This window comes from Echeneis naucrates, chromosome 16 (assembly GCF_900963305.1).
Source record: "Echeneis naucrates chromosome 16, fEcheNa1.1, whole genome shotgun sequence".
Lineage (NCBI taxonomy): Eukaryota > Metazoa > Chordata > Actinopteri > Carangiformes > Echeneidae > Echeneis > Echeneis naucrates.
The window spans coordinates 3,232,028-3,257,615 of NC_042526.1; the positions used below are offsets into that span (position 1 = coordinate 3,232,028).

General features: G+C 41.7%; 1 protein-coding gene across 1 annotated transcript in view; it reads left to right on the forward strand.

The window, feature by feature from the left end:
- The window catches only part of syt9b (synaptotagmin IXb), a 28,802-nt gene extending 4,807 nt beyond the window's left edge, over positions 1-23,995 (forward strand). The window contains exons 2-8 of the mRNA XM_029523584.1: positions 9,122-9,297; positions 9,741-9,958; positions 10,161-10,701; positions 18,588-18,708; positions 18,860-19,031; positions 19,801-19,930; positions 23,628-23,995. Coding sequence (XP_029379444.1) covers positions 9,122-9,297; positions 9,741-9,958; positions 10,161-10,701; positions 18,588-18,708; positions 18,860-19,031; positions 19,801-19,930; positions 23,628-23,705 — 1,436 coding nt within the window. The 3' untranslated portion in view covers positions 23,706-23,995. The remainder of the gene's footprint in view (positions 1-9,121; positions 9,298-9,740; positions 9,959-10,160; positions 10,702-18,587; positions 18,709-18,859; positions 19,032-19,800; positions 19,931-23,627) is intronic.
- Positions 23,996-25,588: the final 1,593 nt, after the last annotated feature.

Here is a 25,588-nt window from a genome sequence, read left to right on the forward strand (position 1 = left end):
TATCTGACTGACTATAAGACTGACGGTCTGTCTGTCTGACTGACTATAAGACTGACTGTCTGACTGACTATAAGACTGTCTGTCTATCTGACTATATGACTGACTGTCTGACTGACTATAAGACTGTCTGTCTGTCTGACTATATGACTGACTGTCTGCCTATCTGACTGACTGTATGACCGTCTGTCTGTCTGTCTGTCTGCCTGTCTGACTGACTATGACTGACAGTATGACCGCCTTTCTGACTGTCTGTCTGCCTGTCTGACTGACTGTATGACTGTCTGCCTGTCTGTCTGTCTGTCTGACTGACTGTATGACTGACTGTATGACTGCCTTTCTAACTGTCTGTCTGCCTGTCTGTCTGTCTGTCTGTCAGTCTGTTTTTTGCTCTTTTCTCTTGTCGAGCTGAAGCATTGTTATGACACATACATGCAGGTACAAACTGACGTTCAGGTGAACTAAACTTAGATATTATTTGCTTTGTTGACTTTATCACCTTAGAAGGAAATTAACTTGAGGGCATCTTTCAGGTTTTCAAGATCATTTTTTCTGCCAAAATCACAAGTCATGATCCGTTTTATCACCGGTGAAAGTCTTTCAGCTGCTGCTGCTGGTTTAAGGTCTGCTCAGGCGGAGAACCGGGACACTGTGAGCTCCTGAAACAGCAATTTAACTTTTCCAGCTCTTAGTTCAAAGTTAGAACAAAGCACCTTTTAATGATTCTACCTGTGCAATATGATCACTGCTCCCACTGAATGCTCTTCCTCCTTCCTCCCAAGAGTGAGGTGCCAGCAGCAGTTTGGATTTTAACAGCTTTTGAACGTAACATGAGGATGAAGATCGTTGGTCGCTTCCTCTGATACGTGAAGAAATCCTAAGTCTCCTGATGAGCCAGCGTTGAAGCTGACTAACTTTCTGTCAGTATGTTTGAGTCTCCACTAAGTTTCTCACAGTGTCCATTCCTACGAAAGAGACATGACCAGTACAGAGCTGCAGCTACCGACTGTTTTTGGTAATCGAGTATTTGAATAAAAAAAAAAAAGTGATGGTGTTTGTGGATGAGAAGCAGCGTATGTTAGCCAACAATTAAAGGAAGGCAGCAACATTTAGTTTCTCCTTGAGCTGAAGTTAAAGACATAACCGGCTACTGCTACATACGTATATATTAGCATATATTAGCACATGTTAGCATTAGCATTAGCATTAGCATTAGCATTATTACCTTGAGCCGGCTCTGCTCTCAGGACTGATGCTGACCGGATCCCTCCCAGACACGGTGGATTCCTTCTGCTGTATTTTTTTTATTTAAATGTGTTCCCAGACTTAAGACCTTTTCTGCCTTTGTGTCTTGTCTCTTCTGAGCTTCGTCGTGTGCAGCCACGATAGTCGTCTGTGTGAAACACAACAACAGCAGAATCAATGTGTTTAGCAACATTAAGGAAACAAAGAAAAATACCAGGTAAATTTGTAATCACGTAGTTTATTTCATCGATTCAAGTGGATTAATTGATTAGTTGTTTCAGCTGCTGACCAGTGTTTGCATGCAGCCTGCAAATCTTCAGCTTCAGCTTCGTCCCAAAACACAGGCTGCAGGTTTTTCCAACATTTCTCTGCTGGTAATCAGCAGCATTGATTTTCAGCGATTGCATTTGATTCTGCTTCTGGCTCCTTCTCACATCTCTGAACACTTTGCAGACTACACTTGGTCAAATGTTCACCGCCTCCTCAGACCTGCTGATATTTAAGTCGAGTGAAAACATCCTTTGGCTTTGACTTGTTTTCAGATGAGTAGCTCAGTGTTTGACTGGAGTTCACCAAACATTTCCTCGAACAGAAAACCACAGCATGTGTTCCCTGGGAATATATTTCCACCGCTGATGATAATGGCCGCCTCGTACAAAATAAATGAGACAGGCTGTCGACAGAGAGGGATGGAGACCAGAAGGGAATTATGGACACAATATCATTCAGAAATAATGAGCTGACAAAATAATTCCCTTCATCTCAGAAGCCCTAAACCATGCTAAGATCCACGTGTGTGCATGTCAGCAGTGTATGTGTGTCGATGACTTCATTTACCTTAAAGTGCCAAAAATAGGCTGATGATGTGCTGCCATCATTTCAGCCCCTTGATGGGTTTCAGTGAAACTTTAGACAGATGTTCATTTGAAATCAAGTTTTCAGTAGCAAGTTTTCACAGCAGCCTCCTAAAAAACGCCTGTGTGTGTGTCCCTGCTACACATTTTGTGTTGAAGAAGTTGTCATTGATGCAGCTCTGTAATTTAGAGTTAGCATCTCTAATGCTGTCGTTAGCTTATATTAAACACAAGTGCAATGCTGCAGATTCATTATCTGGATCTGCATGAACTGCACAAACGAATAGATGTCACCAGATTATCTGTGACATTGATAAAAAATGTTGATTACGAAATGCAATATTTTTTTGGCAATGCAGTCAGAACAAAATGAATTTACAGTTGCTTCGTGCTCTGTTTATATAATGTCTGTAACCCTGAAGACACTTCAGATAGATCGAGAGTCTACTCACACACTCACACACTCAGATTAATGAGTAAATTCTCCTGGCCCCTGACAGGCGTCACATGTAATGATATGGCATTTGGCTATTTTTTTTTCCCCACTCAGTTGAGACTTTTGCAAGATTCAATAATAATAATAAGCCCTTCTGCAGCATGGCTGCGTAATCAGAAAACTCAGAGCATGTTGTTGATTTACACGAGGCCTCATCAAAAGGAGATTTAGACCAGATCAATAAAAACAGCCATCTGTGCCATGGATGTCTGCTCACTTTGGGGGTTTTCGGTTCGAATTACCTCTGAGACAGGAAAATGCCACTGCCTCCGACCTTGTATCACTGAAATCAACCGACATCGTTGGACAATGAAATCCTGACTCTGATCTCTCCGACTGATTTGGCCCAAACCTGAAAGGCTCCTCTGTATTTCCCACACAATGATTGGATGATATTTGAACTGAATGGCTTTTGTCTTATTGCTTCTCTGCGTTGTTGTTTTCACACCTGAGCCTGTTGTCAAGGCCAAATTGTTTGTTTGTTGTTTGCTAATCCGTGTCCCCAGTTAGTCAGAGCTGTTACGCTGTCAAGCTTTACATCAGCTATGCCAGGTGTGATACATGTTTACGCCAATTTGCCCCCTTTTGCCTGATGTGCAACAATTGCTTCAAATAACCCGCTTAACGTGCAGCAATTTGGATGCTGTAATTTCATAGTCCTTCAATTAGAGCGAAAAATTGATCTGATTTGGAGCTGATTATTCATCGTACATGAACCATGTCAATACTGTTAAAATCTACAACTGCAAATATCATTAAAATGCTTTTTTCCCCATTTACAATAAAACCAGAACGCATCAAAAGACAGAGGTAAGGTACACAAAAAGTGAAATTGTAAATACGGTGGGAAAATAAAGTATTAAAATAAAAATATCTCAGGATGAAAGAATCATTTTAGAAGAGATTTAATGGACCCTGTCAGATCTGAACATGGAGACAGAATTTATGTTCTTGGAAAAGGGGCCAATGTGTCGATGCTGCATGAATCAGTGAAATGTTCACAGGCGATTTATTTGAATTATCGGATCTGGCAGCACAAAATCCACTTTAGATGGTTATGTTTACATTCTTACAGCGCTCAGTGATGGTTCTTCTGCTTTAATACAGGAGAAAAGTTCACAGGGTTTCGTTCATTTGCTGTCAACATTTAAGGTTTTTCTTTCCTTAGCCACAAAGCTGATGTTGTAAAGCCTACACTGAGTTATGATCACAAAGTTTGTCTTTAAATGTGGCTACATTTTATAATGATACTTTCATTAATATTTAATTGTTAGAGGTGAGCGGGTGGCAGAATATGATGCATAATGACTTTAGCCTGCAGTCTGCTATCTCTTGACCTCACCTTAGATATGTAAGTCACAAATGTATTTAATCATTATTATTTTTTGTACACAACAATATTTCCACAGTCTCATTCTTTGGACTAAAGAAAGAGGTAAAGAAAGAGGCTGTAAGGAGGCTCCTCCATGGTGAGCCTGGCCCAGCTTTAGAGATGACGTCTAAATGAGCCAGCCTAACTGCGAGGTTCGGGCAGGTCGTCTCCTGAGCAGCTTCCCTTGGAGGTTTTCCAGGCACACCCAGCTAGTGGGAGGCCGAGGAGACCCAGAATACTCCGACCTGGGAATCCCGAGGAGGAGCCGGAAAATGTTGCCATGGGGAACGATGTCTGGACTACTTTATTGACCTGCTGCCGTGGAAACCAAACTCCAGAGAGGTGGCAGAAACCCTCAGAAGACTGAAGCATGAAATTCTCTTTAGCCTTGGAGGTGACATTTCACCAGGTATGTCTCTACTGTCAGCCCACTGTGACCTCACCTGTCGGTTTGAAGCCAAACCGGAAGAGACCACATTTGGATGTGAAGGTGGAGGTGAGGAAGAGTCACGGATGGACGTGACCTGCTCTGAAACTAGAGCCTGAGCTCTACAGACATATCCAGTGAGAAGTAGGGACGTTTTCCCATTCACTTATTCACTTATTCCGCACACTTCTGGTTGTGTTTTTAGGCAAAAGAAAAACAAACAAAAAAAAGACCCCACTTTCTTAAAGCTCTAATCACAGCAGCAAATGGAAGTTCAGTTCACATGTTCACGATTTGGGAAATTACGGTTAATTAATGCTGATGTGGGTTTCTTTTGTACTGAAAAAGCCAAATGAGAAGTGAATAAGAGCTTGTACAGCTCCAGTGACCACTCAGGCTTTGATCTAAGTCCCCACTAACACTTCAGCGCCGGACACTTTGCAGTTATTCTGCCGTCCTTATTCGCACGAAGCGCGAGCAACACCGCGACAGACAATTACACTAATCAAAACCTGTCTAACCTTTTTTAATTATAATTGCCGACTTCCACAAGAGAGGAGTGAGCTTAGTGATTATTGGAGCTCCTGAATCCAATTAACCGCCAGCAGCTGTAGGGGGTTTAGGACTCTGCGCCTTGATTACAACCCTGCGAGAGGACATGAAAAGCGGAGAAAAGGCTCTAACAAAGGTAATTGAATGAAGCTGCGGGGATGTCTGGGCTGTTTATTTTTTTTAAATATATTTTTTAAAGTGAAACTCGCAGCAACAGTGTTTTCACTGTTACATTTTGAATGGAAACCGATTCTAGCTTTGAGATGGCACCAATATCTCGACTTGTAATTTTCATTTAGCGAAAGGATTAAATTCTGCGCATTAGATTTTATTTTTATTTTATCTTTTTTATTTTTCACGAAACAAATGTGTGAACTATTTGGCACATCAAAGCCAGAGCTGCACAAGTGGCATACCCTCTATCTGTGCCAGCTGAGAACTCAGTGTATCATCTCTCCACCGCTTTCATTTCATCCCAGCTGATTCCCAGTTCAGAGCGCCACACATGAGGACCCGCCTCATTTCACCAAGAATGTAATTCTAATGAACACACTGGAAAAAAAAAAAAAAAAAAAACATCAGAGGTGACACAATCACAGTCACAGAATTAATGCAGCTCCTTGTGCAAAACCCTTAAAATGAAATCATATTGTTTTATTTTGACAGATGTTCAGTATGATTTCACTGGAATGATCATTACGGTGATATCTGTTTTGCAGCTCAGGCGATTTGCTCTTGGCCATCCTGCAGTTTTGACAGTTCTGATAAATTATGCAGCCCTCATCTGAATCATGTGTAAACCCATCTCCATCTCTGAATAATAATCTCAAATATTTGCTTTTCAAACTTAACCTGAGCAACATACATATCTTTGATCTGATATCTGATTTTTGAGATTCCATTAAGCTCATCTGAATGTATCTGTGACATCTCTCTTACCAAAAGTCATCCAGCTTCCCAATCTGTAATGAAATTGTCTAGAACCAAGAGCCAATGGACAATCAATATTTTAGTATTGACGGCAGATCGGATGACTGCGGGTGCTATGAAACAAAAATAACAACCCCAAAGAGAAACCACAGAGAAAGTCAGCGACGGGCTGACGAGCATGATTGAGCATTTAGCAGCAAAAGAGCCACTTATTACACATATCATCTGGTCTTATCAGCCAAACCTCACCCACCTTTCTTCAAACAGAGCAACTTTGATCACGTTTTATTTAAAAGCTGGTGAAGTGTGATTGAAGAGTGAAGGAGTGGAAAGCTCCGGTGACACTTTAAAGCTCAAAGTGTAATGTTTGGAAACTCTGAAGAACCAACAGGTCCGAACGCCATTCTTTCAGCAGACACCAGATAGATAGATAGATAGATCGACTTTAATGATCCCAAGCTGGTAATCACCCTCAAGACACATTGTGAATACAAGAAGGAGTGCAGAATATCTACACAACAGACAGACAGATTAGAATATAGTCACTTGTGTCCTTGCTAACAGCAGAAGGCTGCAGGTCGGACTTGCTTCACTCCCAATCCTCTGAAGACGTGTTCTTCTGCTTCCTCCTCCTCCTCTTTCAGTGTCAGTCTTCTCTGCTCCGCCTTTCTCCTGCTGATTCCAAATCGATTTGAATACTTAACGCGCGCACAGCTTCCCCGGTTTGTGTCACCCACACACCCACATCATACACCGAGACCTGGCACGAGAGCGGTTCAAAGAATTTAATGGCCCGTTGTTTAATGGCATCACTGTAACTGGAGCGAAACATGAATGGATGGGCAGGGAATAAGTCCTGCACACTACGTCCACATTTACAGCCATCTGCTTATGCCAAAACACCATTGATAGTTGTTGCCATGGATACCAGTCAAAAATGATCATCACATCTTGAGGCTTTTATCTGCGTGCTGGAAGTTGTGGATGTCTTTAATTTGGTCATTGCTTTCATGCTGCCATGCTCCTGAAAGTACTCAGACCTTAAACTTAAATGAAGTTAAAATGTATTTAAGTCACATTTCTGCAAAGATATTTAATTTTTAGGTTTAAAAGGTTTGAAGGTTGAAGGTTTTGCTTGCTCAGTCACCAAAAATTAATTTTCTATGCTGCGTTTTCGCTCTCACTCGTTTTTCCCCCTTTGAAAATGATTCAGCTCTCTTTACTGACATGGAGCTCAGCTCAATCATTAATCTAACATTCAAAATGCACCTGGGAAATAATCTCTTCACAGCTCGATCCATCCACGCCAGACTTCTGCAGATATGTCCAGACATCTAGCATTCATTTCATCCAGGAGGGAGGTCTGCTCGTGTGGCTGCTGCTCATGAACCGAGCTCTTCCACATGGAAAAGAGCTGCTCATTGGGATGAGGGATGAGGGGATTGACTGAAAGGTGACACCATGCTGTGATGGGCTGTAGCCTGTTCTCTGACTGGAAGAGAATGGTAAAAGCCCACGTTTTCTGGTAAATGCACCTGCGTGGTTTGACGTGTTCGTTTTGAGAAGCTTCTCTGCTTTTCACAGTTGTAGAGTTATCGTATCGGTGATCTGAGCCTTTCTGTCAGGGACCAACCTGAGCTCTCTTATCAAAGTACTTCTGTCTGCAGAGCTGTTGTTTTTCACACCAGTTTGGGTAAAAACTTGTTTTGTGGTGTGAAAATCGCAGCAGGGAAGCACTTTCAGAAACATCCAAACTAGCCTGTCTGACACCAACAATCATTCTGCAGTCACAGTCAGTTCTGATTAAAACAACAGCGAAGCCTCGTCCTTACTTTGACTTTTTAACATCTAGCAGCTTGGAATTTATTCAATATATTATAGGAAATTGGCAGTTTTCCATTGAAAGTTTAATGGCAGGATTAGAAATTATTTATATTGTACACTTTATTCTAAGAGTCAATTAAAATTGCTGAAACAAAAAAAAAGAGAAAAATAGAGAAATAATAAATGAACATATTAAATCACTGGTTGTCTACCCAAGAAATGTAGGAATCATAAAATGTGTGTTGAGTCTTATTTGGATTGTAAAAGCCAGATAAAGATCATAAAGACCAACAGATTTCTATTTACTGCTGACACTCCAAGAGACTCAAAGAAAATAATTTTTAAATTTGAGTCCAGTTAATCTGCATAGTCGGTCTCTAGATAGTTTTTTGATATATATATATATATATATATATTTTTTTTTTTCTAGTTAAAATAGCAACATGCTGAAATGATATCTGGAAATGATACTGATGAGATCAGTGAGAGAGAATTAATGAACACTAAAGCTGCCTAGCGTAAAAAAGAGGCAAGGGGAGTTTTATTACTTTGTGCAAAGCCCTTTACATTACACATAATTATTCACTCCAGTGCGGATTTAGAATTACTGGTCTGTGCAGCTTTAAGTGAAATTGTAGTTTTTGTTTATACAGAACACATAAAAGGCAGATTTTCTTTTCTTGGGCCATTGTGGAGGTTTAGAGGTTTTTGGTTTAGGTGTCTTTGTATGTACATTCAGGAACGCAGCACCATTCAACTATACACAAGACAGTGAAATAATCCATCTGGTTTGAGTGACGGAGTCCAATTTTACGCAAAGGAGACAGGAGGGAATGGTGAACGTAGACAAGTTTTTAAGTTTTGATCATATATAATTACACAGGGTCACGTGTGTTGTTGACAGAGAATTAAGGTTGATAAAATCCAAACGGCCTGATTCTTGTCAAATGTCTGGCGCACAAGTGGAAGTCTGACAGACGACAGAAAACGCACAAATGTCTGTGGCTTAACTCATTTTGTTTTCTCCTTTTGTTCGCTGCGTTGGAGATATTTTGCAGAGCTTGAGATGAAAAGAAAGCCACAAATAACATACAAAAAGGATCTTTCCAAACTCCCTGTAAACACAAAGTTTGGCTAAAAAGCCAAAGCAGCCGATCTTTGTTTGTGAAGGCTGTTTGGAGTTTCAGTGCTGCCTTGTTCCGCCTCATCATCGAGGCAATGTGCTGCTGTCTCTTAATTGTTGGGAGTATTTCCTTTTTTTTCCTCAAACTTTTGCCTACTTTGAGAAAATGCAATTCTTTTTCCTTCCCATCAAACAGTCTGAACAAACACAGCCTGTCCTCTCCTCCCTGGAGAGACGCGTTTGTCTCTGCCAGCGTTTTTCACCCTGGCAGTGAATCTCCATCTCTGTCCTCCGTCTCTAGATGTATCGGTGAGCCTGCTGTCCCTGCTGGTGACCACCTGTGGTTTGGCTCTCTTCAGCGTCTCCCTTTTTGTTTCATGGAAGTTGTGCTGGGTGCCGCTGAGTGGGCGCTTCCTCCCAGATGTCCTCAAGGGGGCGCACTTCCTGGGAGGAGACCAACAGCCCGTGCTCACAGAGGTAAAGAAGAGGAAGACCTCCTCCTCCTCATCATCATCATCATGGGGATGGGGGTGTTAAAAGATGCTGAAGTGTTTGCTCACTGCCAGACTTCAGGACTGTTAGCTAACAGCACTCATTGTTTTATGGTATCTAACACTAAATCCATACAATGTAAAACCACAGCAAGAAAAATATTTAGGATTACATCCACCTCCTCCCCTCTCACAGGAGGACAACTTAATGTATAAATAATCATGTTTTTACCCATTAAATGGTATGTTAAAGATATTTTTCCTAAATCCAGTATGTTTTTACAAATTCATTCAAATATTTTCTATCGAACTATAACCACCTGAAAAATGTCCTGAAAGATCAGCCAATCCTTCAACCTCAGATAATGTTAAAGTTATTATTTCAAAAGTAGTATTCCCAGTGATCTAAACACAGATGTGTGTGTGCAGGTGGACGGGGAGGAACGGGAGTACAGCGAGGACGGCTGCGTGAAGGAGCCATCGGGGCTCCCGTCCGATGTGGCCGTCCCGGAATCCACCCTGAAGATCAGCCACACGTCGCCTGACATACCGCTGGAAACCCAGACCAAGGTGGAGAAAAACCAGGTCCACACTCTGGCCAGGGACCGGGTCCAGAGGCAGATCACTGAGCCAACCTCGTCTGTACGGTCAGCACACATCAATCTCCGGAGACCTACTGTCCAATTTCTTGTGTTCGCAGGTTAAACAAAGATGAACACACACAGTAATCCAGATCTCGGTTTTCAGATATATTAAATCACCAAGCTGGCAGCTAATACATCAGAAACATGTTTGCCTCAAGAGTGAAAATGAAGTGAAGTGAAGTTTGAATTTGATCCTTGTTTACAGACACAACTCCATCCGTCGTCAGATGAACTTGTCCAACCCGGACTTCAACCCCGCTCAGTTCCAGCGCCAGGAGTCTCAGTCCGGTTTGGGCAGAATTAAACCAGAACTTTACAAGCAGCGTTCGGTGGACGCAGAAGACGGACGTCACACCTCCAACTGTGGGCGTCTCCATTTCATCCTGAAGTTTGACTTTGACCTGGAGCAGCTGATTGTGAAGATCCACAAGGCCCAGGACCTTCCTGCCAAGGACTTCTCAGGGACCTCAGATCCTTACGTCAAGATCTACCTTCTGCCTGACCGCAAAACCAAGCACCAGACCAAGGTGCACCGCAAGACACTCAACCCCCTGTTCGACGAGGTGTTCCTCTTTCCCGTGGCGTACGCTGAGCTGTCGAGCCGAAAGCTGCATTTCAGCGTGTACGACTTTGACAGATTCTCCCGCCACGATTTGATTGGCCAAGTGGTGGTGGACAACTTCCTGGATCTTGCCGACTTTCCTCGGGAGACAAAACTGTGCCGAAACATACAATACGTGACCTCGGTGAGATACCAACTTTCCTTAACATTCTGTAACATTCACTAAATGTGTTTCAAACTCGTTTTGATGTCACTTTTTTTTTTTAACATTTTAAACATTCTTGGTTTAAATCTCTGGCCTGGCGTAGGTTGTGTAGGTTTCCTCCCATCACACCGGCTTCCTGTCTCTATGGGCCTGTAAGTAAACAGTCTCTTGTGATGGACTTGCTCTCAGTCCCGTGTCTGCTGGGATGAGCCCCGTCCCCGGTGGCTCTATAAGAATGAGGATCAAAGATAATAGATGGACGATGTTCCAGTTGGATACACTCGTATGTCTGCTGGAGGAAGTATTTGCACCGGCCTAAACTCCCCGTCGTTTTTCAGTCTGGCCTCTGGTCGGCTCAAATTATCGAAAGGAGCAAAAAAACAGCGGTAGAACGCGGTTAGAGCAGCGAAGGGAAGGAGCCATATCATCATTTCCCAACCAAGTTAAACTCATCTGTAGTTTTGAGAGCCAGAGACATAGAAATATACTTAGATACAGTAAATGTTTAATGAAAGCAGTTGGGCACACTTGAGGGTAGTGACCCAGATCTACACTGACATCAGACAGGGGAGGGATTGCCAGAGATACAGTGGCATTGTCTATATTACATTATTCACTTGGATAAATCTAAAACATTGCTACACTGAGTGGCTCAGTAAGGAAGTTAGAGCCTCCTGCCAGGGAAATCCTTATGGCTTGCTTGTCTTGTTGAGTGTCTGGTGTGGCTCCGTTTGGGAGAGAAACTTATCTTCCCTGCTTTATGAAAGCTGACAGGAGTGCTAAGCATCAAGGCATCATCAGACAGAAGCACATAGTGCTCTTGACTGGAAGTAGAGAAAAGATAATTGATGCGCGATATATGAAGGGGTTCACCCCAAGTAACATTTTCAAAATCTAAAACTACAAACAGGGTTAGATTGAGATGACAAAGTGGAATTTTTTTTATTAGGAGTGAAGCTTGACTGTGTTGTGCGCTTATGAAACACACACAAATACACAGAATCCAATGGTTTAAGGAGGAAGCCCATTTAGAGGTTAATACGTTATGCAAAGTACTTCTACAATCTGATCCGGGTCAGAAAGGAAGCCAACGGAGGACAGATACAATCGGTATAATATGGTGACGTTTAGCTGCAGTCTGTACTGTATCGTTTGAAGGCTAGCTCTGCTACGCAGATGAAATAATGCACTAAACGCTCAGAAGGTACTGTGATGTCACTTTACCAATACAAACAGGGAAATGTTTGATAGATGAGTTCACCTTCAACACGCTCCGCAAAAAATACCACCAACAACAAATTTCATAAAAACATGCCCATAATCAACAGCAAAGAGTTGATGCCATGCAGTGCTAAAGACACAGCCATAAGAAATGACTTAGAGCTGGTTGTGTGTCTGCAGCGTGGTCTTCTGAATTAATTCTGATTCATTTAATCGACATCATTCGCCCCATTTTCAGGCCAAACATAGAAACTATGGAGGAAAGTGTCAATTTTGTGTATTCATTTTGTTATGATTTCAAAACGATGACACTACTGTACAGGTGAGGAGGTAAATCAGCAATGCAGCCATGACACCTTGGCTACGTGCCAGATAGGAAGTGTGTTCGCTCTAACCAGTTAACAACGTGGGCAGCGACACACACAAAACAACACAACCTGTGTGTCCCCGGTCTAATGGAAGATTTAACTGCTCTTCATTTCAAAATGGGGGGAACTTCTTTAATTTCATCACAAGACAAAAATGCCATGTTCCCATGTTCTATGTACATGCTAAACTTTCATAGTTAATAGAAAATGATAAAAGTCATGAAGCTACTAATAACATCAACATCTGCTGGAGGTTAGTGCTTCATATGTAGCTTTTTTATGTAGCTTTATATGTACAAAAGTTTTAGGCCCAGTCAGTTGTCTCTGCAAAGAAACTGCAATGAAAATGACACAATTAGCAGAAACTCAGCGCAGTCAGACGCCTTCCCTCGGTGTCTCCACTGCTCGGCCTCGTTTTTGGGAGAAGCTTTGAACCACACAGCGGCTCCTCGTCATGTGATTAACTCTAAAAACCAGAAAACAATCTTTAGCTCGGTCAGCATAAACCAAGTTCTGGCCTGGTGTTACATTAACTAGTGCGAAGACCCAGCGGGATGACTCTTCCACCTCTTAACACACAAACACACAAATCTTGCTGTTTTAACACCTTTCAGAGTCCTAACAGAGTCACGACTAAATAAGGCCAGTAAAAATGGGTCAGAATGTCCTCTGTGGCGACCAACAGGCGAACTATAGCTGTCCTGTCTCTTTCCTGAAAGACTGAGGGATCCACTTCTAAATATAATCCTTTATTAAACATCTATTTACCCCAAATCCACTGCAACAAAACAACCAGCCTTTTCCAGCTCAGGATTTGATGCCTTTGGTTTGGACAGATCTGAGATACTTGGCCTCCACAGTTCCATAAATTCACTTTTTAATGAATAACATAATTCACAGAATAAGATTTATTTATTTATTTTAGTGAGCTTCATAGCTTTGGTTAGACAATTTTACTTCTGTTGGCTTTACTGATTTTACTGATTTACATACACAACCATAATATACAATGTGCAGTTGGTAGAAGAACTGAATGTGTTTCCTGCCTCTCTGGAGGGCTTAGGCCAACACACACACACACACACATACACACACAGCTGTACACTTGCCAACCCCGTCTCCTAGAAAAATATATTTTAATATATCAGTAATTTACAATTGCGAGATTTTGCAAATAAATAAATAAATGTCAGTATTTCTATTGAGCGCTCCATTATTGAAGTCATACGGTTACATTAAGGCCTTAGACCTCGGTCAAGATTAGGGAAAGTTTATGATTGTGACTGTGATTCTGACTGACAGGAGCAGAACAGCAGAGTGAATTCAGGACCACAGCTGGCTCGGAGTCCTGGGAATCTTGAATTTGTCTTGTACAAAAATGTTTCATCATAAATCCACACTGACTAGTCTGATCTTAAACTCTGCGAAGCTGCTAACATATATGTGGCGAAAATACAACAACATTTATTCAGTTGAATGTGTCAGTGTTGTGCTGTAAGAAGATGATGTTGTGTTCATTACAGCCACACAAACACAATCTGTATTGTTACTGTATTAGACCAAATCTTGGTTTCTGCTGCAGTTTTCACCTTAACTTAGCTATAAGATGGAAGTAAATTCGTTTTTATGCAGTTTTAAATATACCCACGTTTCATATGTTTTGGTATAAACCTAGATCTGATAATTGGCATGTACAGAGATACAGACTAACTTGTTTCCAGTATCTAAGGCCATATGTGGCAACACTAAAGTGAGCACTTGCTGTTTGTGTGGCTTTTTTACCCCATTCCCGAGCGTCTGTGTTTATATCCCAGCTTTTTGCGTCCGTGAGGGAGGTCTGAAGAAATGTGGCGATGTGAAAATTATGCATTCTCCCTCTCTCTTTCTCCCCCACTGGCCCAAGCAGAACTAGGTTACCCCCCGTGGGATTACAGGGAGGGACCGTGCACTGGTTCAGTCGTTGGTCTGTGTGCATTAATCATTGCTGCTGGCACAGAGAAGGAGCCTGTTGCCATCCCTGGCCATATGCACTGACCATAACATATACAAACTTCTGATCTGCATGCTTATTGGAAAATAAATGTAAAGTTCACGCTCCAAGGTTTTCAGTATAATAATATAAATATGTCCACGATGCTTCAGCTTGTTACTAATGAGGCAGGTTGATTAGTGTTCACAGTTAACCTCGGCACATCCCTTTCCTAAGTTTTACATTACCCTAACATTAAGTTACGTCCGCTACCAGGTGGATTCATCTACAGGGCCACAACATTCATTGGTGAAACTAAATTTAAAACAATATATACCTCTGCTGGCTCATCATAAATTTTACTTGACTTGTACGAGGCGTTATCCTTCAGGCAGAGAACCAGTCTGACTGACAGAAATACAGATCTATGCAATACGGCTTTGTGTATACATGAGCATGAAGGTCACAGGAACTTGGAGTCACCCTGTGCTGTGTGGGTCCAATTGGGAAACGCAGAGCTTGATCTGTGGGACTATTTATTGTCACCGGAGATGTGGACTTTGAACAAATGGAAAAGTGGATCTTGCTTACGCGGACGTAGCGGGAAGCTGCCCACCCTGACCTCAGATATTGGGACCGCATCTTTGACGTACTAACCCCAGCATACAAACTGTTTGACGCACAACAGTGACAGGCACAGCAGGTGTCAAGGAGATCCATAGAACAGCGAGGTCCCACCAGCTCCGGCCCGTCAGAGCAGCAAAGCCCGGGCACACTCAAAACATCCACAGCCACTTCCTGGACGCCATCGACAGATAATCCAGACCGTCATCACCTGCCTGTGATGGCGATGCACGTCACAACTTCTACTCTCAGCTTGAGACACACAAAATGATGACGACGACTCCTCTCAGTGAACACGTGCCGTGTCTAGAACACGATCCTCCTGGTTATCTCCTAGAAGGCACAGTGATTTAACTACCAAGCTTTTCGGAGCAGTAAATACATCAAAGGGGCTCGAATCTCATACTTCACAAATGAATTTCACTGTCTGTTGAGCACATATCCAGAGATTCAATTTGCTGTGGGACATCTATCAGTGTTACACATGTTCCTGCCGTTCTTCTATTGAGCTCAAGATCTTTTGGAGACAATTAAGACTTTAAAGACACTGTAACCATCAGCCCTGCAAAGCCAGTCAATACTATTGACTGCAGTCGGGTTGGCCTGTGATTAGGACCTTGATAAATGGGGTCAGCTTTGTGCATACAAAGTTAGTGTGTGTGTGTGTGTGGGGGGGGGAGGTTCCCATTTCTCAGCATTGATAAATGGAGCCATATAACAAGCACTTGTCCTGCCATTTGCCCTTATTGACAAAAGGAAGATGTGATTCCAGACTCTGGATGCAAAGATGCGGTGTTAGATGTGCTGCTAGAGCCATGTTTGGATCCCAACGTACTCTCTCTGGTTTTTGTTTTGTTGTTTGTTCAGTGAGTTCAGCTTAGTGTCTTGCCAAGAAGACAGAATCACATTCTTGTATGTATGTTATGAAGGCAAGTAGCTTAGTATGAACAAACAAAAGTGGAGCAAATACAAAGTTTAAAAAAGTGTTAACTGGTAAATTTGTCCCTTAATGAGTATGCAGGCAAATTGAATTATAAAACAGAAGTAATAAAAAATTATTATTCGGTACAAATGTCTTATGTACAGGATACAAAACATCTAAACTGGAAGCCCATACATGAAATGTGCAGGACAAACTTTTGAAGTTGCAGTCTTAAAACATATTTTTTCAAGGCAGCATCCTTTTCAACCTCATCTGCACTTCAACACATCAGAGCCAGGCATTTTTTGTACTGGCTCACTTTCCTTCACTGAGTTATAAAGGGTTCATCCTAACCTGATTCTGCCAGGGTATATCCATCTATACAGCTAAAGTTCAGCCCAGGCAGTGATTTATTTACTTCCACCATGTTCAGCCATGCAGATATATTATACCGTTGGATGGCTCTGGTGTAACAGGATCTGCAATGTTTAAGTGAGTAGAACAAATTCACATGCATGTTTTTTTGTCCTCATAGCTCCAAGTCTGCTCATTTCAGTAAATTAAATTACATTATTAACATAAAAAAAAAACATTAACCAAAACTTGACAACCTCTCAGAGCTTAATTTAATCCTTTATGTGTTGAAATAACTGAGTAAGTAAATATATTATCCTCAAATCTTGGTGAGTGGAATCACCAAGATTTGTTGGAAAGCAGCAGTCGCCCTCTTCAATGGTCTAATAAACGTTAATGCAGCAGCTAATTTAACAATGACGCATACTGAACATAACAGCAACCTCTGCAGAGAGAGAGAGACGTATGGAGACAGGGAGGATAAGATGTGAGTTCAGACTGAGTCTGTGATTGTTGAGGAGGCCGGTGGATAAAGCCAGGCTCATCCTGAGGGAGGGAAGGTGCAAGTTTTATAATTGGAGAAGATGGACTGTCCGCACTCTCTCTCTGCTTTATTGGAGCGCTATGGAGTACCAGTCTAATTACATTGACTGAGAACAAGTGACCATAATGCTGACCGCAGGCTTGATTTGAGTGCTCATAAGAGTAGTGACCGGCGCTCGACAGTTTGAAGTGTGTGTGTGTGTGTGTGTGTGTGTGTGCGCATCATGGGAGAAGGCTATCACATTATTTGTGGAGAGCTGAAGGGCCTGCCAGTCTACAGTGTGTGTACAGTACGCCCAGCCTGCTGTGCGTGCGTGTGTGTGTGTGGGAGCGCATCATGAACGATCATGGCTCCAAGCAGCTGTTGATGATGTGGTGTCAGAGGTGGCGTTCGCCTCAGCAACACGTGTGATGAATCAACTCATTGCTCTCTCAAGTTGCCACGGACGCCCAGCCAATACTCTCTGTGTATGTGCTTGTGTGCATATGCGTGCGTGTACATGCTGGCGGGCTGTAGATGCTGTCTTCCATGATGAATCATCTAATTTTGTTCTATTTGATTTTCAGCAATTTTGAGCAGTGGGGTCTTCCTGTGTGTGCTTGTTGTGTGTGTTGCTTGTATAACCTGACTCCAATTAATCTTAATGAGCATGAGGCAGAGTGCTTATTGATGTTTAAATGAAATAATGATTTTCCAGTATAACCACTAGATCTGACCTTTAACTAGGCTCTCTCACTAATAAGCTGTAAAAACCAAAAGCATTAACATCCTGTGTATCATCATTAAAACAGATTGCATCAAGACATCACATGATGGTGCTAATATACTTTGAAACAGAGTCCAATGGAACGGCAAGCCAAAAATTTCCCTCAACTTTGCTCTTTTTTTTTTTTTTACTTCATGGAAGATTTTATGACAGTTTGTGAAAGAAAGGAGGAGAAATTGGTTTCCCCCAGTAGAAACCTTGATGATTTGTCCACAATGTCACTCTGCCATTTTCACCTTGACATGTTATTTTCAGATGTGTTAATTGGGAAAAGGGCCCAGCCTGCACATGAATATGGGAAAGGTGTGAAAAGGAACACGCTCTTAGGAAAAACAGGCGTAGCGGAACACGAGGGCAGAATTTACAGAGTTAAACAAACACTATGATGAATGTAGTTCTATATCATTTAAATGCTTAGGGCATTGAAAATCTGTGACATGGAACATGCTGATTAATACTGAATCATGCACATACACAGGCTCGATTCACATCTGGGGTGAAAATATTTGTATCAGTCCTTTAACATACTGCATGTGTCTAAAAACCTGATTTAACTCTTAATCTACTTTAATTGCGCAATCTCAACCACGGACCTAAGTTGTTTTCTCAGTTCCATAGTCTAATGTTTTTTGCTAATGGCCGAGCTAAGTGGTTGTGTTTGGCATCTGGTGATAGTGTAAGCAAATGGAAAACCCCTGGAGTTTCTCAACCTAATCTGGAGAAGTATAAAGTTCTTTGGTTTGATAGTACCGAGGGGTACTGTGAAGAGTTGGTTCATTATTCGTGCAGAAGAGTCAGTGTTTTTCTGTCTTTAATTTGTCACCGGCGAGTGGACAGTGCAGAGTCCATCAAGTCCTTTGTTACTAATGACTGTCAAGTGAAGTATCCATTATTTATTCAGTATTCTCCCCCTTTGTAATATGATGCTTCACATGAGAATCACTCCACCCTCTCCTATGAGAGAGGAGTTATGGATGGAAATGAGTAATCAACTCGGCATTCAGGTTTATCTTTAATATTAGAGCCATTTTAGTGTAAAAACTGTATTAATGCTTAAAGAAAATATATATCTATATATTGAATGTCTTGATTTGCAGGACAATGTGGACCTGGGAGAGCTGATGTTCTCACTGTGCTATCTCCCCACGGCTGGCAGGCTCACCATCACCATGATCAAAGCCAGAAATCTCAAAGCCATGGACATCACTGGAGCCTCAGGTGAGTGCTGACGGACGGGGCACTCTCCTGCTTTGAGGTGGTGTAGTCACTCGTGCACACAAAGTGTTGAGGTGCTCTTATATTGTTGGTCAGTTAGGCAGTGTGCTGTCCGATGGCTCTTAATGAAAGTTCCGCGTTGCCTGCCACCCAGATCCATACGTGAAGGTGTCCCTGATGTGTGAAGGCCGGAGGCTGAAGAAGAGGAAGACGTCAACCAAGCGTAACACCCTGAACCCGGTGTACAACGAAGCCATCGTGTTTGATGTTCCTCCTGAGAACATCGACCAGATCAGCCTGCTCATAGCCGTCATGGACTATGATCGGTGAGTGGGCTACTTGCACATGAGGGGTGGGAATCTTTTACTATCTCACGATTCAGTTCAGATTTTTGGGGCTATGATTCCATTCAAAACAGATTTGATTCATGATTTCTGCTTCAATCTATAGGTGTACAAAGAGGGGGGGTTGCTAGTAATACACGCCCCCCTACCTCATGAATGAATAAATCAATGAAAATAAAAAATTAAAAAACTGAATGAATGAATGAATGAATGTTGTCGTAGTGGGCGCAGTATAATTCCCAGTGGGGGCACCTAAGCATGTTTAAGTTAATGGGTTACGAGTATCGGACAGCAAGGATCGGTGACCCCCCCCCAGCTCCTAAAGTGGACCGGACCCCTGCAGAGCGTAGAGACCAGATCAGGCCAGACTAGGCGAAACACCAGACCCCCCCCCTCAGAGACTGGAATAGACCCCTCCATAGAGACCGGACCCGGTCGTTTTCTTTATTTTTCATTGATCTGTCAGGAATGAATGAATGAATGAATGAATGAATGAATGAATCTGAGGGGGTCACTAATACAATAATACATTAATGCACACCCCCCACCAGTGAAGCGGCCTTCTGAGTGCTAAGTGCTAAGTCACTCACCTCCAGATTAGTTTTAAATCCATTCTGAATCGTAGTAAATGAGAATCACGATTCTTACATGAATCGATTTCTTGGCACGCCCGTGATGCACATACTGCACGGTTGGCTTCATCTGCCGGACATTACAGCTTCCCCTCGTGTTTTCCTTTGCTCCCTCACAGGGTTGGACATAATGAAGTGATCGGCGTCTGCAGGGTGGGCAATGAGGCTGAGAGTCTGGGTCGGGATCACTGGAACGAAATGCTGACGTACCCACGGAAACCCATCGCACACTGGCACCCACTCGTGGAGGTGAGACCCACCGACTGTGTTCGAGGATCCTTTGAGCTAAATGCTAACACTAAAATGCTGTCATGATCAGAGTCACAATGTTAACCTGCTGATGATTTCATGAAAACTATCCAACAGATTTTAGTATGGACTGATGGACTCGCACTGAGATTTAGGGATTGCTTGAATCTTAATTAATTTTCACAAGCCATGTTGCCATGTTGTGCATTCTATTTTGAGGTACAGTAAGAAAAAACAATTACATAACAAAAATGACTGCATAACCCTCGTGTGTGCTTGATTTGTTTTGCGGTGATTGCCACAACAGAGGCACCTATCTTACACACACACGGCTAAAATCACTGAGCTGTTTCTATTTCTGAATTCCCAGCCCACACTCATTAAAAAAACAGAGCATGCTAAAACAGATGCCGGACTGATTCACATAAATTCATGTGGACTTGTCAAAGCTAAATCTGCTGGTATTCAGCTGAAGGAGGTCAGAAGAGAAAATGTCTCAAAATGAATCGCTGTCTGGGTAAATGTAACGCCAAGCATCAGCTGTGCAACATGTTATCTCTGTCTTTGCACAAGTAAAGCTGAAGTGAGTTTATAGATGCACTTCATTATTTTTTATACTGCTAATGCTCAGAGGCTGAGCACCCCATGATTTTTATTTCATAAAATATGAGCGTGTCCTAGTTACCACGACATCATGGCTGTCCGGGTCACCGACTTAAGTCACGTTTGCTGCTTTGACATCATCGGCTGCCACAGGTGTTTTATTTACTAGAGCAATTTAACTCCTCACTATGTAAAATCCATAGTATGAGCTCAGAATTGAAAACAATCACAAGCAGTGTCTGCATAATTTAGGATTCATTAGATTAATGTGATTTATTATTTATGAGATATCGGAACATTTCAGAACAGCGTTAATGCACGGCCATATTGTTAAAAAAGCTGGTCGAAGGTTAGTCTCCTGACCTGCAGCCTAAATCTGAACTACAGCTATGAAACCTTTGCAGACTGTGTACCAGTGACAATTTAATTCGACAGAAATCATCAACCGTCAACAACAGATGAGTTTTAAGAGCAGTTGAAGTTTCTTCCTTCCAACATTTCCTCGTGTTGTTGACTAAAATGGAGCCGCAGTATTTCTTCCTCTACTAATGCTCTCTGGAGCAACAGGAGACCTTTAAGGTTTTTTTTGTTGTGTTTTTCAAAGCAGCATTTGGGCTGTTAGAGCTGCTCATTTTGACTATAAGCCAACATGTTATTTCATTTAGCTGCCTTTTGACACTCATGTATTACCGAACTAAATGAAGCACCGGTCATCACACTGTGCTCACCACAGGATGTGCAATATTTGTGAGAGGTCAGTGACCCTGATATTGCCAACAGTGGTGCAGCTAGAAAAGCTCTCTCTTCTGTCTCAAGGGCCATTTGAATAGCACACACACACACAGTGTAACTCTGTCAGACAGTCTCCAGTAACAGTGTCATATCTGAGGCCATTAGCAGCAGCAGTGGACTACAGCAACACGGCCTGAGATCCGTGCTAATGGCTTATCTGTGTTCCTTTAAAAAGAGCTCCACAGCAGCCCCGAGGAGCTGTGGACGAGTGCAAACACACATGCAACAGCAATAATGCACATATAACGTTTCATGTCTCTACAGGGATATGCACACCAGTAGTCACTCAAGAAATAAAGCAGATAAATATAACAAATAAGTCCAAATGCACGCAACATTCTGCCCCTCTCATGCACACATAATACACAGCCCGCCCCCCTCACACACACACTGCATATCCACTTTAGGCTTTTATGGCTTTACTGAAGTGTTGGAATAAACCTCGCTGCCCTTCTGACCACAGACTGAGAGCATTAATAATTCACCAGCTTGATATCGTCAGCCGGTGCTATAAACACACACACACACACACACACACACACCATAAAGACCAGCAACAGAATTGCTCTTGAATCCTCCAGAGTCATTTCAAGCCAGTTCCTATGCTATTGAGTGGAAAGGAAGAGCTCAGATGGCTCCACTTTGTCACATGAATGAGTGAATAACAGAGCCACAACAGCAGGAGCTGCTCCCACAGAGAAGTCTTAGTGTCATCCAAAGAGTTCACATCTCTGGCCATGGTGGGTTCAATTTAGATTGGATCAAAATAACAAATTCATTTTTCGTTCTTAGAGAATCTTAATATGGGAAAAAAACTGCCAGCTAACTATGTATACTATCATTTTGAATGGATTGAATAATTTCTGCACCATTTGAATGAACTTCACAAAAGGTATATCAAACAGGTTTAAGTCTGAATTCAGCTCTTGCACAAAGCAGTTTGTTCTGAATTATCCTAAGCTCTACTGAGGTACACTGACCTGAGCTGCATCCAGAAGCTTTAGCTGTGTTTACTCCAACACAACACATTTGCCTTTTGGAAGAATTCGGCAGTTAAAGACTATTTACAGCAAAGAGAAACAAAAACATAACCTAATAATAATTAAATAAAACTCCTGGTGAGGTAATGCTGTTGGCTTGGTAGTCTTTAATAGATGAATATATTATGTTTCAGAACAGGAACTCAAACTTCCCTCTGAGTACTGCAGATTCCTCCCTCAGTTCAAAGACATTCAGGTTTGGGTCATTTGGTGACTCTAAATCGTCTCAAGGCCGCAGTGTGGGCGTGAATATTTGTTTATCTCTGCATGTCTCTATTTGTCAGCCCTGGGTTAGAGTGGCAAGCGTGGATTGACTACAAACAATGTAAAATATTTTGTGAAGTCAAATTATTTTTTATCAAACTTACAATATGTGTAATTGTTTTTCTTCAAGTCCAAATTTTCTGAAATTTGACCAAAAATATGAATTACTGAGAGACAGAAAGACGTCCAAGGGGAACTTCACTTGTGGTAACTGTCTTAGGTTGTCGTCCATGATGCACACACATACATGATCATAAAGTGTAGAGATGGTTAGAAACTAGTGCAGATGGTGTTAATATATGTTTGTAATAAAAGGTCTGCTGTTTAATGGTCTTACAAACTGACTTTGCAACCTTGTTGCTTTGGAGAACATTTCCAACTTCAATAAAACACTTTATTGAAGAAAAAGGACAAAACGCAGGATGGCAGTGAACAACAACAACAAAAAAAGGGCCATTGCTCAGGGAATTAATACCACTGATCAGTGCCAGGCAGTTGACTTTCTACTTAAAGCAGCTGCATTCAGTGATGTTTTCCAACCATGCTGGAAAAGCTGCATTTGTGAATTTATCAAAGATTTTCCCTGAAAACAGCTGAAATGAGATTCGTGACAGCAGTAAGAGTAAAGTGAACCGTCAAACCAAAATAATCAGCTCAGACTAAAAGAACAATATCACAGCTGCATGGATCTTTCACTATAAATTATTTTATAGGCATTATGCCTTTTTAAAATAAAATATAAATGACAGCTAAAGTCACTGGATTCCCATACAAATCATGTAAAATTATAATGGCATTTCTGACTTTTATGCTTTTGTAAGTCCAATGTTGTGGTTCAATCACTTTCCCAGCCTGTAATCTGGATTTGTCCTCACAGGAGGAAATACTTCATCTTCCTGGACTTTCCTGTCAGCGTGCAGGGGGTCATAACTTTTATCTCCCTTCTGTATGTCCAATTGGATCATCTCCTCTTTCTCCCTCTCTTTGTTGCTGTCCAGTGGGTCGGACAGGGAGCGACGGTGAGTGGAAGCCAAGGAGGATCTACCAATTCACTGAAAACGCCACCATCACCGTGAACACACACTGGTGCGCCGAAAAACATACACGCAAACACGCATACAGAGCTTCAGGGTGGTAGAATGACAGATCTGCGGAAAGTCCTCCTGAAATGTTGACGAGAAAGTAGTTGTGACTAACAAGCTACTACGGTAGCAGCATCAGGTCTAAGCCATTACTCAAACTGATGTTTCATTAGATTGAACTAGGCTTTCATGTACTTAAAGGTTGCTGCAAAGGCCAATCTCCCACCTCTTACTTCCTTTGTGTCCTGACAACCAAAAAAAAAAAAAACAAAAAAAAACAAAACCAACACTTAACTACATTCCAACTTTACAACAGTTACTTTCATTTATCATTTTGAGTTGATGTTGTCAGTATTAGCAGGTTGAGACGAACTAAAAGGCCAAGCTCTTTTTTTCCCTTATTTTTTTAAGCTATTAGCAGTTTGTGGACCAAAATGACTAATTTTTAAGTGAATGTGTGAAACTGTGACCAGTGATTTGTGTGTGTGATCAGATACCATAGACACAGTTAGACAGGCCGGGTTACAGAATTAGAAACGAGAATGCATTTCTGGTCAGATGAGGTTTCAACTCTTTGTTGTTGCATTGGACATTTCAAACCTCCACCAATGTGGCCAAAAAAGCCAAAAGCCAAGCCAGACACTGTTGTGATGGTGTGAACCTCAGTTTGACAGCTCTGGGTGGCTTCATGTGAAGCTCCAACAACGTGTAAAGCAGCTGACAGAAACATCCAGAGTTTTACTTACTGCATGTTAAATTGTCATACTTTGTTAACAGGGTGTGGTCAAATTAAAGAAAACAGAAGAATAGTATCCGTCATCGGGGTCAGCCATGAAACAGACCTGTTAATCTGGTAAAAAGGGGCTGCCAGTGATCTTCTGATCTGTCAAAACCGGTCGATTATGTTTGCAGTTTCTGCCATCATCCTAAATTACATAACTCAGAAACCTTCCAGTTTTGAGACTGTTTTTGAGAAAACAGTTTGAGTAAACAATTCTTCATTGAGGATGCAGGATTATTATTATTTAGTTACATTTTAGACAATATCAGCTAAATACTTACACTTTGACAACAAAACAATGTAAATGAGGTAATAATGCAAGATTTGTTCTGGGAAATTATGTAACTAATTCTGCATGGACAAGATGTAAACAAAGCAATGACAATGTTATTTCACAGCTCCAGGTCATCGGTGAGGGATCGAATGATGGCAAAGAACTGCAATAATAAGAGATTAGTTTTGAACCATAACTGTCCTTCACAATGATGTCTTAGCTGCAGGTTCATAGTCTTAAACCAGTGGGAAATCCCTTGTGCCTTTTTGATGGGGGCTTTGTCATCACATATGGGGCTCCCTTATAAACAAAAACTAATTTGACTCACTCAGAATCATGTCAAATTGTGATTAGTCGTTCTGTTGCCAGAAAATGAGTGACTGGATTGTATCCGATCTGAAAACAGGATTGCGATGAGACCTGATGTTCTCTTCTTTAATTAGGACCACACCCTGCGGCTGCTTTAGTAAGCCGGTGTTTTTTTTTTTGAAATTCAGATTAATTCCAGTATGGTTTATATCTTTGTATTGGACATTGTCACAGATAACAATGAGGATTTTCTTCTGTGTTTGTAGGTACGATGCATGCATCATTTTTCTGTGAGTTATTTTTAAATCTCTCCTTTGTTGTGAGATACTAATCATATTGTAAACACGAGATGTAATATGAACCTAAGGCAGACTGTGTTGATTGTCCGTTCAGATGTTATTAATAAATATTTCTATATATAGTTTGGACTCTTTTTTTGGAGATTGTGTGAGACAAAGAGAAAAAAAGTCCATACACTACAGTTTGGGATTTTACAATCAAAAAATGGGAGCT